This window comes from Myripristis murdjan, chromosome 21 (assembly GCF_902150065.1).
Source record: "Myripristis murdjan chromosome 21, fMyrMur1.1, whole genome shotgun sequence".
Lineage (NCBI taxonomy): Eukaryota > Metazoa > Chordata > Actinopteri > Holocentriformes > Holocentridae > Myripristis > Myripristis murdjan.
The window spans coordinates 14,588,879-14,604,884 of record NC_044000.1 but is presented as its reverse complement, the minus strand read 5'-3'; the positions used below and the strand labels follow the sequence as shown (position 1 = coordinate 14,604,884).

At 42.8% G+C, this 16,006-nt stretch overlaps 1 protein-coding gene across 9 annotated transcripts in view; it reads right to left on the bottom strand.

Moving 5' to 3' along the window:
• Positions 1–40: 40 nt before the first annotated feature.
• fmnl2a (formin-like 2a) overlaps positions 41–16,006 on the bottom strand; it is a 59,335-nt gene continuing 43,369 nt past the window's right edge. For 2 of the 9 annotated variants that reach the window (XM_030080591.1, XM_030080599.1), the window contains 15 exons: positions 15,047–15,148; positions 14,282–14,600; positions 13,135–13,317; positions 11,768–11,788; positions 10,417–10,541; positions 9,894–10,096; positions 9,332–9,566; positions 9,177–9,245; positions 9,004–9,084; positions 8,783–8,912; positions 8,525–8,688; positions 7,968–8,069; positions 7,168–7,263; positions 6,490–6,613; positions 41–2,236 (listed from right to left, as the gene is read on the bottom strand). In XM_030080591.1, the coding sequence (XP_029936451.1) occupies positions 2,127–2,236; positions 6,490–6,613; positions 7,168–7,263; positions 7,968–8,069; positions 8,525–8,688; positions 8,783–8,912; positions 9,004–9,084; positions 9,177–9,245; positions 9,332–9,566; positions 9,894–10,096; positions 10,417–10,541; positions 11,768–11,788; positions 13,135–13,317; positions 14,282–14,600; positions 15,047–15,148 (2,064 nt within the window). In that variant the 3' untranslated portion in view covers positions 41–2,126. Of the gene's footprint in view, positions 2,237–2,747; positions 2,848–4,554; positions 5,298–6,489; positions 6,614–7,167; positions 7,264–7,967; positions 8,070–8,524; positions 8,689–8,782; positions 8,913–9,003; positions 9,085–9,176; positions 9,246–9,331; positions 9,567–9,893; positions 10,097–10,416; positions 10,542–11,767; positions 11,789–13,134; positions 13,318–14,281; positions 14,601–15,046; positions 15,149–16,006 lie in introns of those variants that run through there. The other 7 variants (XM_030080592.1, XM_030080598.1, XM_030080596.1 and 4 more) reach the window with 7 other exon arrangements.

Sequence of the window (16,006 nt, the reverse complement as noted above, 5' to 3'; positions counted from 1 at the left end):
TTCAACCTGAAAATAAGTGATTCATGATAAACAAAAAATCTTGTACTTAATGTAAATAGTTTATTTGATCATATTCATTGAAAATCTCAGATCACCTAATTTTAAAAAAGCATGTTATTTTAAAGTATTTTGTAATAAGCACAAAATGCCTAAAATACATTTCTGATGAAGAAGAAAAAAAAAAAAACATGCCAGTATTATCCAGTAAGAGAAACGTTGCCTATGGAGGCAGTGAAGTTCACAGAGAGAAGGACATGAGTGGCAGCACATGCTTCAGTGGAGATATCTGTGGTCCAGAGACGAGGGTGTATCACACAGCCACAAAACACACACGCCAGATGATAAAACCTAGCAACAGTGTCACTTCTACAAGGTGAAATCTGTTCATGAAGTTAAAATGTAAATATATGCATATATGGACTGCAAATCAGAGTAAGTTGTGTGTTTATGGCGCTGGCTTTGATATTGCTATGACACACCCTCAAGCAAATTCAGTGATCCAGTGCCTCCTGCATGACAGTGGGGCTTTCTGATTTAACACACTATCATCTTTCCGTTAATTGTTTAAGCCAGTGGTTTTGGCTTAATTAAATATACAAAACGTTAACAAAAACTATAAGTTAAAATAACATTCAACTTGTATAGCACAGGGCGTTGAAAACTTTGTTTAAACAATATTTACAATATTAACCAGGTAATGTTCTGAATTAAGTAAAAAAAAAAAAAAAAAAACATGGTTTGTAGCAAAATATCTGTACATTTAGAAAACTTTTTGTGTGTGTTGTGTACTTTATTTTGCCATGTCTTGAATGACGAGGTGCTGTCAAAACAATGGACACACGTCAGCTGGAAAAACGAGCAAAAAGCTAAAAGGAAAACTTTTCAGTGGTTAAATACTATACATTAAAATTACAATAAGTGAGCAGACACAGTAGCCTAAATTGTGATTAACTTTTTTTTAAAAAAAAGTTTTCTGAGATAAAATGCAAAAGTAGATCCAGTTTTGACAATGAGTTCGTCTAGTAGGCCTCAGTATCTTTGCAGTCATTACACTCGGCTGAAAGTGTACACTACCATTACTTTAGGAGCTTTTCAGCAGCCATGGGGTTAATTGTTCCCAGAAACCAGATCATTGCTGTACTACTGCAGCAATTTTTGAAATGGATGGCACATGAGTTTTACTAAAAGCCTCGTTCTACAGATTGAGAACTACAAATTCATGCTTGGTCCACTAACCGTAGTAACACTGATGAGTGAGAAGTCAGTATATGCCGGTATGGAGAGACTGTGCTATATACAATTCACATTAGCCTGGTCTTTATTTGAAAATCACTTTCTTTATCTCTTGATTAAGTACTTCCATACTTCAAATTCGTTTTGGATCACTGCTGAAGTCTTCACTAACGCACGTCTGTTCATCAGCCCTTTTAGGAAAAGTTGAAAAGCTAGTGAGGCTGAATAAAAAAAAAAGTGCTAGTTGAGCACATGGTTGTCTTCTAAAGAGGAATGGACAGAGCACCGGAATGTACTGTGGAGACGCTACGGAGCTTCATAGCCGGTCCCCAGAGGAGGAATATTTGCAGCGGGACGAAGGGAGTGTCCCATACATTCTACGTGGGTTTTCCAAGGAAGCATCTCTTCACGGGGCGCTTTGCGGCAGCCCCACTTTTGTGTCCCCACTTTACACCTCGCAGGAAGTCTTACAGATTAAAGCCTGGTCGAGTTGTATTGCTTGAAGTGAGAGTAATAAAAAAAACAGAAGACAAAATGACATTGGATCACAACAAAAATAAGTTCAGGCACTTGGCTTTTTCTGGCTCTCCAGGTCGACCGCCTTTCGGACACCTCTCTTTCTCTTTCTCTCTCTCAGTTCAGTCTCACACCGTCCCAGTTCCTTCATAGTGAGAAGCTGCTACTACACCGCTGACATGGAACAACATCACATTGTGTATTCTTATGTAATATATATGTACATAATCATCTCTACACTCTCAGCATCATCTTTCACTTGACATCCTTCACTTCCATCCTAACCCTCTGTCTCTCTCTCTCTCTCTCTTTCACTCTCTCTGTCATTACCCATCCTGCCCCTCTTCCCCCCCCTTAGCACATGCACTATTCCTTCGTCACATGACCACTTCGGCGTTGTTCACTGGCCGCAAGTTCTGATCATCAAAGCGCCTCCTGACACTCCTCCGCACCGCGTCTGCTCGTCTGTAAGGCTGATTCCTCAGATCTGAGAGGAGGGAAGGAGGGGAGAGGGGGGGCAAGGGGGATAAAAGAGCTGTCAGTCACCTTGTCAGGGCCTTTTGATGAGCCCACAGGCTCAGAGCGCTGGCAGCCTGTCACCCAAAGCAGCTTGAATTCTACACAGAAAAAAAAAAAAAGAAAACCTCCAAGGCCAGTTCTCTCTAGGTGTTAGGACTGAGACGGGCCACAGAAAAGACCTCACAGGGTTTCAGTTTGCAAGCCTCTCTGCCAATATCTGGAAAGCTTTACATGCCTCTTGTAGAACAGAGAGGCATCTTCCCCATAGAAATAAGCCAAACGTTGTGAAATGTATGTTTTAGCCACAAAGGGTGAAGAAAAAAATGAAAAAGGCAATTTATGAACTACTTTCATCATCAGACATGCAATAATTCTAGGATAAAGGAGAGGGTGAAAGAGGAGAAGAGAAGAGAAGAGAAGAGGGAGACCTTAGCAGGAAGAGAGGGAAACAAAGAGGGAGGTAATAAAGAGATGCTTGCCAGGTTTGGGACACATCCACCACTACAGGAGTGCTATTGGAGGAGTTCCTTACCCTCGAGTAGACATTGGGAAATTTAGTAATATTATTCTTCTTTAGGGCTAGATGAAAAGAAGACAAAATGAATGTTAAAAATGGGGAGGATGACCACAGCGTGTCACCCTAATAATTCACAGCAGCCTTGCAGAGTGCGCGGGGCGAGCGAAGCGGCTAGACGAGGGCAGAGCAACGTGGCAGGAGGCTGCTGGGACAAAGCCACAACAGGGCAGGGGAGGTGACAGAGCTGGAGGCGGTGCACTGGCAAAGCTGGCACAGGGGACAGTGGAGGATAAAAGCTTCTCTATTTGTTTTTTGTTTGTTTTTTTTTTTCTTTTTTTTTCCTGTGTTGCTAAACCCAGACTGCTTTGCAGGGTGGCTACCAGCAGGACAGAGAAAGAGCCCATTTCAAACTTAGAGTACAGAGGAGTTATGAACTCAAGTAAACAAACATAGTCCCAAAAGACAACACATTTGTTAATGTTTAATAGCATCTTGACCAAAATCCAACCAAAGCATGCATGCACCCAGGTGATCACTGACTGTCAATGAAATGAGTTGAATAAATTAATTGAATAAATCACTGATAATTAAGAGTACGTTCAGTGAATCCACCTGGTTGCATGGTAGCAGCACTCAGTGAAAAACAATGTGACTGTGAAGACAGAGTGCTGGAATGCAAAAAAAAAAAAAAAAACACAACACACAAGTACATGTCATGCATCATGCAGCGCGTTAGTGAATGTGACCCCGTCTAGCTTGCCAGTCTGCACGGAGGCATTTTGACAGGAAGGTGACCTATCAGCAGGTGGCAGAGCCAAGCACATGGTGAGGATGACTGGGAGAGCAGAGGTGCATTGTGGGTAGGGAGCAGGCAACAGCAATCAGCATGCAAGAGGCCAGAGTAGCACCAACAGTAATATGTGACAATGAAAACACACATCATTAGGTTTTCATGGAAACACATGATTAACACAGGAAAGCAAGGTATAATGCCACAGGCACTTACACACCATGAGCACTGAGGAGTCAGCTGCACTGGTCGTGTGGACAGCTGGGTCGTGTGCCGTAATGATGTGAAGCTGGACCTGAAGCTTCATGCTACAGCTACAACCACTACAACCACTACATGGTACAGTATGGGCCTGCAACAAGCTGAGTGCAGCTTTAACCCTCTGACACCTACAGACATCACTAAAACTCCCCCTATTTCTGTAAAAAAATATTGAAAAGTCATTACTTTGGCCTGCGGAGATGCAATTTTTTGTTGGAAAGAGCACAGACTCTTGTCTACAAAATTTACAGACATATACATATATATATTTATAGATAAATAAATAAATAGATAGATGTGATGAGTATTAAAAATATTTTATAAAGTTGATAAAACTTAAAAAATTTTGTACAATACAAATGTAAGAAAATGTCATTCAAAAATATTTTAAAATGATATTAAAAAAGTAAAATATAAAATATTTTTTAAAAGACTTAAACTACTACTACTTTGGCCTGTAAAGATGCACTTTTTTTTGCTTTTCTTTTGGAAAGCACATTCTCACCTACAAAAAGTACAAAACACAAAATTTGTAATAAATAACGAGTAAATATAAGAGTAAAATATAAAAATAACAAAAAAGTTGAACAGAATTGTAAAAAGTCAGTCTTAGACTACATATATAAAAATATGTATGGCAATTGTGAGAAAAGTTTTTCAATATACAAATAGTAGACAATATTTTAAACATATTTAAAATAACTAAAAGACTCCACAGTATCTGACCAAAAACGTAGCAATTTTAAAATAGAGTGCTTTATTCATTTGAAATATTTTTCATAGCAGTAAAGAAAACTTCTCGTAGGTCTCAGAGGGTTAAATTTCCTTTTATTTGATCTAAATGCTGAACTTAGTCCGTGCTGTTCACACTGCAGCCACTAGATGGCACCTGTCGTCTTCCTTGTGTTCACTACCCTACAGATTGAGAGAGTGCACAGTGTTGACACAAGCCCACTCTCCTGGTGGTGCAGATAAGAGCGACCTTGGAGACGGTTCCCTCTGTGACATTATGGTTTGCTGTGGTGGATAATAATGCACACAGTGTCGGTGAATGAAATGATGATGGCGTCACACCTCATGCAGGTGGAGGGGAGAAAACTGTTACCCCCACCGTCCCGTCATGCTTCGGAAGGAGGAAACCCACAAACTGCATGCACACACACACACACACACACACACTCGCACACAGGCACGGCCGTCTCACCAGTCGTGACGGGGCACGATCGAGCACAAACATGCACAGGGCTGAGTTAAGGGGAGGAGTGTGAGGGGAGCACACAGGCAGCGGAGGTGTGAACAAACAGAGAGGGCGAAAGGAGAAGAACGGTGTTTTCCAGCAACCTTTCAGAAGAGACAGAGTTCTATAAGCTTAGTAATGGTACTCCTCATTGAGGGCGGGCTCGCAGAAGAACCGAGAGCCGCGCTTGGCTGTGCGGGCGGTAAAGGGCACTGTCTTCAGCACTGCATTGAGAACAACAGGAACAACAGCCAGGACAAGACAAGACAAACACAATATAAGAAGAGCAGACTGCTACAGGGGTTTAGCACTGTTAGCATTCAGCAAATACCCTACAACAGCATCGGGGGCGAGGCTGGGATGTTTCTGGAGAATGAATTCTAGCAGGTTAAGCTCTATCCAGGGCCTTGTGGGCTGCTAAACACATGAGAACCCAAAGATATTTCAATGTGTCTGTGTAAAACTTTACCTAGACAGTCTTTCTGGCCTCGTTAGTTAAACTATAACAGTGTTTTGTTGTTGCAGAGACCAGGAGGTGTTGCTGGCTCAATCTGAATTTCAATTGCCTGGGGCGTCTTCCCACGAGTAACACATTTACAATATCCCCAAGGCATGTTTCATCGCTCCTCTGCAAATTCAAGATGTATTTTTCCTTCCCTGAAGATTAAGCGATCCATGCTGTAATGTGAGGATCATGTGAAGTGATGCTATCAATTAATGTTCTAGGACATTGGTTTTCAAAGTGGGGTCTGGGAGCCTCCAGGGGTCCTTGAGGGGCCTCCGGCGGGTCCTCAGCATAGTTTAATTTCACTTTAATTGATGGTAATTCGGTCAATCTTGGTATAATATAATAAATGTATGTGATTACTTTAGCAATACATTTTGATCTCACCAATTTGAATGTATTTGTCAGCGTTCAGGCATGACACCTACACAAGTTAAAGCCTGACACAAGCCAAAATATCTTTTGACAGCGCAGTCTCTGAGGCAAAATGAGTTCAAATGGGGATCTACAGCTTGGTGGGTTGGGAACATGAAAAAGTTTGATAACACCTTGTTCTACAAACTAGCCACACCCAGGCCCATTCTAACTGATGTTACGAAGCAACGACAAGCGGAAAAGGTAAGCAATGATCATCACACACATTTGAGCTGACTCAGAATGTCACTGGATTAGCTGGGTTGTCAGTGCATGTTTGTACCTGATGATTAATTCATTTTAAGTAAAGTACCAAACACCTGACGGCTGAATTATGAAAGAGTTGCATTAATTGTTAGTTGGTTTAGAATCCCTTGTTAATGACTGAATGTAGAGCACAGGTGAGGCCTGCATGCAGAGCGCCCTGTGTATGTGTGTGTGTGTGTGTGTGTGTGTGTGTGTGTCAGACAGACTGGAGTCACGCCAAGTGAGGTTACCCGTTATGATGTCCTCAATTGCTCCATCTTTGCCTTCATAGACGTGGCGGCTGTCTTTCACCTGCTTCTTCCTGAGTTCCTGGATCAGCTCCTGCTGCTGCCGCCTGCTCTTATGAGATGGAGACTGGAGAGGATGAACAAACACACACACACACACACACACACACACACACACACACAGTCAATTGCCTTCCATTAATGACTATTACTCTCAGCCAGGACTATTTCTTGAAAACACTATAGTATAATCTTCAGGATTCTCCCACCCATCATTTCCTTTAGCACTAATGTGCTTTTATGCAGCTAATTCATACAGCTCTTAATGTGCGCATTAGTGTGTGTGTGTGTGTGTGCGTGAGCTAATTGAACCGTTTAAGTAGTATCACTGCTGATCCTGAGTTGATGTGATGCGGCCCAGCAGGGCTTCTGGCTGTAAAACCTAATATAACTACAGGCAGCAGGCAGCCAGAGCACAGCCGATCCTGCCATCAGGAGTCTGAGGGGGGCCGGGATGGCTTACCTTCTGGCCTGCCTGATCCACGGTAGCCTACTGCCCTAATAAGGTGGAGGGGGGAGGGGGTGAAGCCAAGGAGGGAGCCAGATAAGGATAAAAAAAAAAGGAGGGAGAGGAGATGAAGAGGGGATTGTAAATTAGAGGCGGGGGGCAAAGAGGTTTACCTTCTGGTCTGCCTCCATCATGGCTTCCTGCTCTAGAAGTCTCTCCATCATCATCTGCTCCTGACGCTTCCTCTGCTCGTTGTCCTCCTCCGCTTGCTGAAAGTTTCACACACACACACACACACACACACACACACTCTGTTTTGAATGGTTTAAATGCCCTTTTTTCATCTCAGAGTGCATAGGTGTTGTCATGATAACCACAGTTTTCATACGGCTTTAACACCGCTGCAAAAGACTGAATTCAGTGATTCAGTGTCACCTCCACAGGCTCAGATTGGAATATTTAAAAGAAGTAGAAGGAGTGAGATAAATGGAGCATCAGTCTGGCTCTTGACAGTTGGAGTCAAAGAGCTAAAAATGTGGCAACAGCATCAATCAATCCACCACATCTTCACGTAGGTCCTGGTCACCCTCAACTGGTCGACCAAACTGGTGTGAAAGAGTTGCTGGATGATTTTTTGTAGTTTGCTGTGGTATTGCATTGCAGTATGAACTTTACAGACATCAAACCTAGAATTGGCATGGAAGTCAGACATCGGGTATCATGACCACACTAGAAGGCAAACATACGTCTAGCCACACATACACACGCACACACACATGCACACGCACACGCACACAAAGCTTTCCTAGCAACCGGAGACTCTCCAGAAGCTGCACTGACGCAAGCTAAGGGTGACATGCCTACAACCAACTGGCTGGCCAGGTGTGTGTTTATGTGTGTGTGTGTGTGTGTGTGTGTGTGTGTGTCTCCCGGGTCACTGTGGCTGTGTGTCGTAGATGATTATCCAGCTCACCCTGTAAGCCTTGACAAATCGCACAAACACGGGGAAGAAGACGGAAGGCGGCGTGGTTTTGGAGTTCTCCCCGAAGAATTTCACTGCCTCGTCAAAGGCATCCTGTCAACAAAAACCACAACACGCTGTCATCACCTTACTGAACGTTACGTTATCCTAGAGTACTGTTAAAAGATATGTTTCAACAGCATTTAAAAGTATCTAATTAGACAACAGATTTACTTGGAGAACATTTATACACTGTTATTTACAGGGTTCCCATTGCATGTCAAATGAAAAAAGACTTTTCCTTGACTTTCCGTCCCTAAAACGCTGAATTTCCATGACCTATATAAACATACCATGAGGGTTTTTTGCTTGATCCAAACCACTAAACATCAGACATTTAACATACAAACGTCTCATTAAATATTATTCTGTTTTCATTCTGCAGGACTTCTCAGAAATTATAAGGCCCATGGGAGCCCTGAATTTAAAATGCTGTTTATTGCCATAAATAGAATCAGTGGAAGGGATAACGCCCTTGAGGTGGTGGCACAATAATGTGCCAAGGTTACCTGTGCAATCTTGGCATCGTCCTGCAGCTTTTTGAGCTTGCCCTCATTGTGTGCAATGAAGTCTTTGAGCATGGTGTTGTGGCCGTGCATGCTGTACTCTCTCTTGGTCAGCTCCAGGCCTCTCTGCAGCTCCTTGACATCCAGGAGGACGTTCTCCAGCGACACTGTGAACACACACACACATACACGCTGATGTACAGAAACACACACGCAACCACACAGACAGCAAAGCAAATACATGTGCAATGCAGAACTCACCTGCCGCCGCTTTCTCCACATAGTGCAGCTCATTGTAGAACAGAGACACCTGCTGGTATTTCTCCTTCACCACGTTGGCTATGTAGTGTAACAACGTCAACTTACGATCTGTCGACTTTGTGTCCAGTAGCTGCGGGGGAATTTAAGAGACGAGACGGATGTGTAGCAGACGTTTGTGAAGAAACAGTGACTTATCCTGACGGCAGGAGGAAGTATCTTACCAAGTCTAAACTTTGTAGCTTGAAACCGTAAACTGCTCCTCTTTTGCTACTGTTCATGTAGTTTCCAAGTGCCAAGATAATCTGCAAACAAGTAACATCAGTGGAATAAACGTGCCAGAAAACAACTTATTCATTCAACATCCAGTCCAGTCAGTGGGTCATGGTGCACTTACCTCGAGGATTTTCTTTAGCTTCTGTGACGACTTGATGGACACCGACGCTGCGATGATTGCATGAAGTTGCTGTGGACAAATGAGACGATGAGGCGTCTTCACTTTGTATCATCAAACTGGTAAATCTCTAAAAAAAAAACCATCATCGCTCTCACCGGTGTGAGCATCTGCACGCTCTCACAGAAGTTGCCGATGAAGGCCATGATGGTCATTTTCTGCATGAGCCGCTCGATCTTGCTGAACTGCATCATGAAGCGGTCCTCGTCCGTCAGGCTCTCCAGCGGTTTGCGCTCCTTCTCAAACTGCCGCAACACTTTAATCTCATTCTCTGTGGGCTGGAAGCGCATCAGACACTCCACAAAGTCCACGGGCAGAGTGCGCAGGTCAAACCTGAGGGGGCGGAAGGAGGCAGGACGGGAACTGGTCATACAGAAGCAAATACACCGATGGACATACATGAGAACATATTGATACTTTCAACCTAAAGGAAGGTGAAGACCATTTGAAAAAAAAATGTACACATTGTCTTAAAAAATGATTGATGACCTGAATTTAAAGGGCATCACAAGTGAGTATAAAAGCCATCGATCGTCTCAAGATGTTTGCCCACAATACAACAAAGGGATAGATTATTTGTAGTTGGAAAACATGAGGTTATGGATTTTGCAACAAACGGAAACAGATGGTTCAGTCGGTTCGATGAGGTCGCGGTCTTACAGCTGAATGGCCTTGCAGATCTCCTCGGGGGTCTTGCCCACTTTCCTCAGCGTGATGGCGAGGTTCTTCGCCCTGTTGGAGTCCAGCAGAGCCACCTTGTTCGAGCCCTTCTGGATGACCTTCTGTTTGCTCATGGTTACGTCGATTGCCGGGCCCTGGGCCTTCGTCTTGAACATCTCCTCAAACTCATCCACATTCAGATCCTGAGAGACGATATCAGGCAAGTTCCATCGATTGTTTTCATAAACAGATATGGATTTACACTCTACAGTAGTAATCAGCTGCCAGAACTAGTAGCTTTCTAAAGGCCATTTTCCACTGCAATCATGCCAAACGTTTTGCACTTCTTTGGCACTAAAAAACAGGAACTCTGGATTTCCTTTTGCCTAGGGTCCAGTTCCAGTTCCAGTTGGTCATTTCATTTTGAGATACAAAGAGAGCTGGAGGGAATCATTACAACAATGAGGTGTAGGTCCTATTGTGCAGCGGAAAAGGGCCTTAAGACGCACAGACCGGCGCTTACCTCAAGTATCCTCTCATCATCAATCTCATTGAAGACTGTGCCGTTAATCTGGTTGGGTTTCAGGGCCACCCAGTTGAAGACGGGCATGCGGAACTTTGTCTTGATGGGTTTCTTAATCTTGACAGCTGAATAGGACACAGACGAATTAGTGGTCTTATCAACTGTTATCACACACACACACATAATGTACTCACACACACACACACACACATACGTGCTGGAGGGCTGGTGAAAGGGTAGACAGGTATCTGGGACTGATGACACACCAGGAGATGACTCCCTCTGTGGCTAGACCCTCTGTCTCTCGGAACATACAGTTCCCACTTATCATTTCTATCATTTTCTTATCTGATTTGAAAATAGATAAATATGAGCTTTGCCGGGGAATACGAAATCTGAAATATGACTGAACATTGCCTATTCTTCTTGAGGCACACTGGCCCTTTCAAAAACAAACACGTCATCTTACTGATTTCAGTGTGAACTCCTTTGCCTCACGCTCTTGCCAGGCACCACTGGTATTAAGAGTGCATATGGTGAGGTTTTCCTGCCTGGAACAATTACAAACTATATTTATCTGGGAGATTATGTGCATTTGTGGTGGCAGCCTAGGCTTATTCCTTGAAGTGAATCCTTAGGTGGCGCCCTGCCTTGCCACAGTAGGGTGGGTGCCAGTTGGGGGGGGGGGTGGAGAGATAAGGCTGTCGGGAGTGTGGCGAGCAGCATTCCAGCTTTGCACAATGCTTGGCTATCACTATCATCTGCCTGCCACAGCATGTCACTGTCTCAGCATGCAACCAGCAACACTCTGAGGTGTTGCAAGACACACAAACCATACACACACAGACACAACACTTGTATATGCAGACAGGGTACATCAAGGTGTGAAGGCATACCATGCAGGAGTTTGAAATATGGTATCTTCTTATGTCATCATAAATTCATTTAAAGGTTTTATGGCGAGTTTTATTGTGGGTGCGGAAAACAGCCGAACGTCAACAGAGAATTCATAAACTTGTGGTTCATCTGTTTTGGAACTTGTGGTTTCATATCTTGGCTGCTTCATGCTTTTGAGAAGTATGGCAAAATGAAATAATATAAAAAATTAAAAGATGTTTGGGACATTAGAAAACAATCGGGGATGATTTCAAAGAGAATGCATGCAAGAGGAGTTCAATTTTACGCATGGCTACAGATTTGACTGTTGAGTGCCGTGGATGCAAGAGCCAGCGTCTTCACGGGGGATTTGTTCCTGCATGTTCAGCTGGGACTCTGAGACTGAAAACACCATTTTCCAAACTTGTGGGGAAGGGAGGGGACATGGAGAAAACACATGGCAGATAAAACCTACAGAAAAGTTTGATGGGTCCCTCTGGTTGGCAGAAAGATAGGAGAGAGAAACAATTCAAAGAGAAATCATTAAGAAATTGGCAGCGTTAGTGAGAAATTGGGACAGCTTACACATGCACATCTCAAACACACACAGTAAACCACCTGTGCATTAAAAAATAACTCACAGTTGCTGCTACTCTTGTGACTAGTGTGACTGCTATTACCGTGTTTACTGACTCAAAGGCTTCAAAGTTTGTTAGGGCAACGTTAGGCCGTTCATTCACTGTCTTGCCATGGTCTCGCACGACAGTATCACGGGCTAGCACATACACACCTATGCATTAGGGGTGTAAAACCAAACTGAAAAAAAAAAACAACAAAAAACACAACGAATCCTTCACCATAAAGAAACAACCTGTTCAATACACAATACACCCTACAAGTGCAGTGTTATAAACACACTTAGCTGATGAAATGGCAAATATACTGAAAGTATTTTTGTTTGTTTTAACCCTATAAAGCCTGAACTATGAAAGAATTGGCAGAAAATTCCAATTTTTTGCAAGTGAACCCTTTATTTAGTCCTATAACAAAATGTAAAAAAAAAAAAAATATGTTATTACACCATCTTTCTGTTGTATGATATATGATATGTACTTGAAGTGTTTTTTGTGTTTTTGGTCAAGTATTGATTAAACTGAAAACGGAAAACGGAATTGATAACGTGTATCATATATGATACAAATGGCTTTATAGGGTTAAACAGTGTAAATACAGGTTTATTGAAAGGTGACACCCCTAATATGCAGATATATACCCAGGAATGTGTGTTTACAAGCCAGGGCTTCCAATCCTGTTATTTTGATTACACTCAAATGTACACGCAGGAAAGTCTATTCACTGATTTGGATGAGGGTGTGACTACATCAGCTATCACTGCTCATCGTCTAAACGGGAGCATCAACAAGCCTGAGTCACACAGTAATTGGTCAGGTATGACCGACAGACAGGAAGTTTGATAGACTCAAAGTTTCAGATGCCCAAATGTGCTGTCAGCTCAACTCTGAGGAGAGACAGTTCCTCAGACCTGCTGGTCGGTCTTGCAAAAAAAGTTAAAGTTAAAGCATTTCCAGCATCAGAGGTAATACACTATCAGGGAAAATACCACAGCCATATATAAACATTGGCAGTGAGTTTCAGGTCATGAGTCCACTGAGAGACGTCTGACACTGTCTGATCTGATGGCCACTAAAACCTGCATCTTACTTCAAAAGAAACTGTCCTGTCCATCATGAGATCATCTTTCACTATGTGGCTCATTAGTCAGTCATTTACACAGACACACACACTTCCATGTGGGTATTTTGGCTACATGCGTGACCTTACCTGCTAACCCGGAGTTCATGATGACAGTGGGGGTGCCACAGCCGGGCAGTGGGGGGGCTACGGGGGGAGGTGGAGGGACCAACAGCGCTGCGGCCGGTCCTGGGAGCGGAGGTGGAGGCGGAGGAGGAGGCGGGGGAGGCGGAGGAATCACCACTGGCTCGGCTGATGACGGCCCGTTTGGCACTGGAGGAGAGACGAGACAGAGGTGGGCGGAAGCAAAAAGAGAGCGGGATGCAAAATTGATGAGGCAGACGGGCAACAAAGGTAACGGCAAATAATGTGTGTGGAAATCAACATTCTCCCGCTGAGAGGGAACTCTTCTGCTACTACTCGACGGCAAAAAAAACTTATAAATCTTACATAAATCTCTGGCTGGTGTGTCTGGCTGAGCAGTGACCCTGAGCTGAGCTCTGTCCCTCTGTCTCTAACAGCATCTCTAACGCCAAAGGATTATCTGCAGAGCTGCTGTCTGACGTTTTTAACTACACCAGGTTCTTCAGACTTCCAGACATATAAATGTGTAAAAATGAAAAAATCCTACATATTAAAACTCAATAAATAAATTAAACCAAACAATTATTGATGTGGGGTTGTACATTTTTAATCCAGCTGTGTCCTTGGATAACCCCGATGGAGTTTCTTTATTCCATCTCCTCAATATGTTTTTCCAGAGTGTTAAAATGAATGTTTTTGAAGACCTTTTTAAGATAAATTTTAATGGAACTTGGATTTTTGAACAAATCATTTTTCCTATTTAAATAAGCATTGCAGTTAAGTACCGAGGTAAGTACTATATGTATTTGGTCCAGAGCGGTTTTAGGTAGGAATATGGTTATCAACTATAGCTTCCATTTGGCTAGATAGCCATACTAGATAATCTTCAGTTTCATAACATGCTAACGCTTATGCAAAAAGATAGATAAATGTAAATAGATAAATGTTTACTTTGCAATTAAGACCTCATGATTTCCAGTGTAAGGTTTTTTAAGTTATTTAAGGTTACTTTTAGGGCCAAATACTTATGAAATTGAATCTGAGACTTTTTTACAGACCTGCAGACGCCCCGCTTTCCCCCCCTCTCTCTTCTTTCTGTGTTTCATGGTTTATATGTGCAAACACACTTCACTCAAACTAAGTTGAAACGTACCAATGCCATTCACTGGTGGCGGGGGTGGAGGAGGTGGAGGTGGTGGAGCAGGCACGACCAGCGTCCCTCCCACATGGTTTGGACTGACAGCGGTGTAGGTTCCCCCTGGCACAGCGCCTGATACGGCCTCCACGCCGGAGGGCGGAGAGGGCAGGATGGAGATGTCTCCGTCTCCCTTCTTGTGGATCTTGATGGTGCCCTGCTTCTCCAGCTCGTGGATCTTCTTCTCCAGGTTGCACTGCCGCTGGATCGCCTCGTCCTTCTCCTTCACCATCTGCCGCAGCGTGTGAACCTGCGAGCTGGCGTCCTTGTATACTTCCTGATCGGGAGCAATGCAACCGGAATACGATGTTAGAATTGCAGAGAAGTGCGAGGATGCATGGAGCTGATCCAAGTTCTTTCGAGAGAGATTTTTGCTGCAGACAAACATAACTTAAAACTGCTGAAAGTATCAGTCATTCTTCCATGCATCTTGTAGAGAACTTTATGCTGTTAGTACAAAATAATGTGCTGTAAATCTATATAGGTATGGATTAGTCTACACCAGAGGATATGGAATGTGCACATAATGTGGATTCCTAAGTACTGTGTATATGATATTGCCTATTGTTCTCCTCTGACTGTATAAACTAGAGCTGACAAAGGCCAACTGCTCGGATGAGTTCATTTGACTTCCACTTTATTATTTGTGAGTGTCTCATACTGATGAGTTTTGTCACTGTGCGTGCACGGTCTTTGTTTCGGTGACAGCAGAGCCGGTCTCACCCTAATGGATTCTAGGTCCTTGTTCCTTTGCATCAGCTGCTTCTCCAGCTCCACGATCTTGGACATGGCCTCGTTCTCCATGTCCTGCAGCTTCTCCGTCATCTAGGAGGACAACAGCCAGGAGGGAAAGGTCACACGCTGTGATCACATGATCATGGAGACGACAACATCCTACTTAGCGTGTGAACTCGGCAGACATGTCGGCGAGAAAGAGATACAGTGCACTCATTGCTGAAAATGAATGTGTGCTGATTAGTGTTTATTGGTTTACTGATATATATCAGGCTGATATCTGCTTTTTTTTTTAAAGTCCATGTGTTACCTCTCTAATATGAAAATGGTTTGTATCCAGCTTGTTTTTTTAAAAGACTGTTAATAGTGTTCGACAGCAGCTCTCTCATCTTATGTTCTCTTTCTTCATTCTTTTTATTCAAACATTTCATTATCTTAAGGAAAAAAAATCAGCTACTGACAGCTTCAGCTTAAAAGAAACAAAAACAAAGTGGAATCATTATCGCTCTAAAAACTAAATACACATCACAGAGTGTCCACAGGTTTCAGAGGGTTAAATTTAAAGCTTTTTAAAGACCATTTTAAGACAGATTTGAAGGAAATTTAAGACTTTTTGGGGAAAATAATCTTTTTCTTAAACAAATCAGCATTTCAAGTGAGTATAAAAGTAAATCCTACGTGTCCTTTAGTTGGTGTATCCAATATATTTTTCCCCAGAACTTCACAGGTAAGTATAAGGGTTTTCTAAGGCTTCTCTGTGTTGGTAAATACAACAGTTAAGTATAAAGTGAGTTGGGTTAACCTACAATAATGTACATAACATAGATATACATGGGTAAATAAATTGGATAAAATGTTGGATGAAATGAAGATCTGATTTAAGACTGATCAAATTTAATACTTTAATGACTTTTAAGGCCTGATATTTGTAAAACTGAATTTATGACA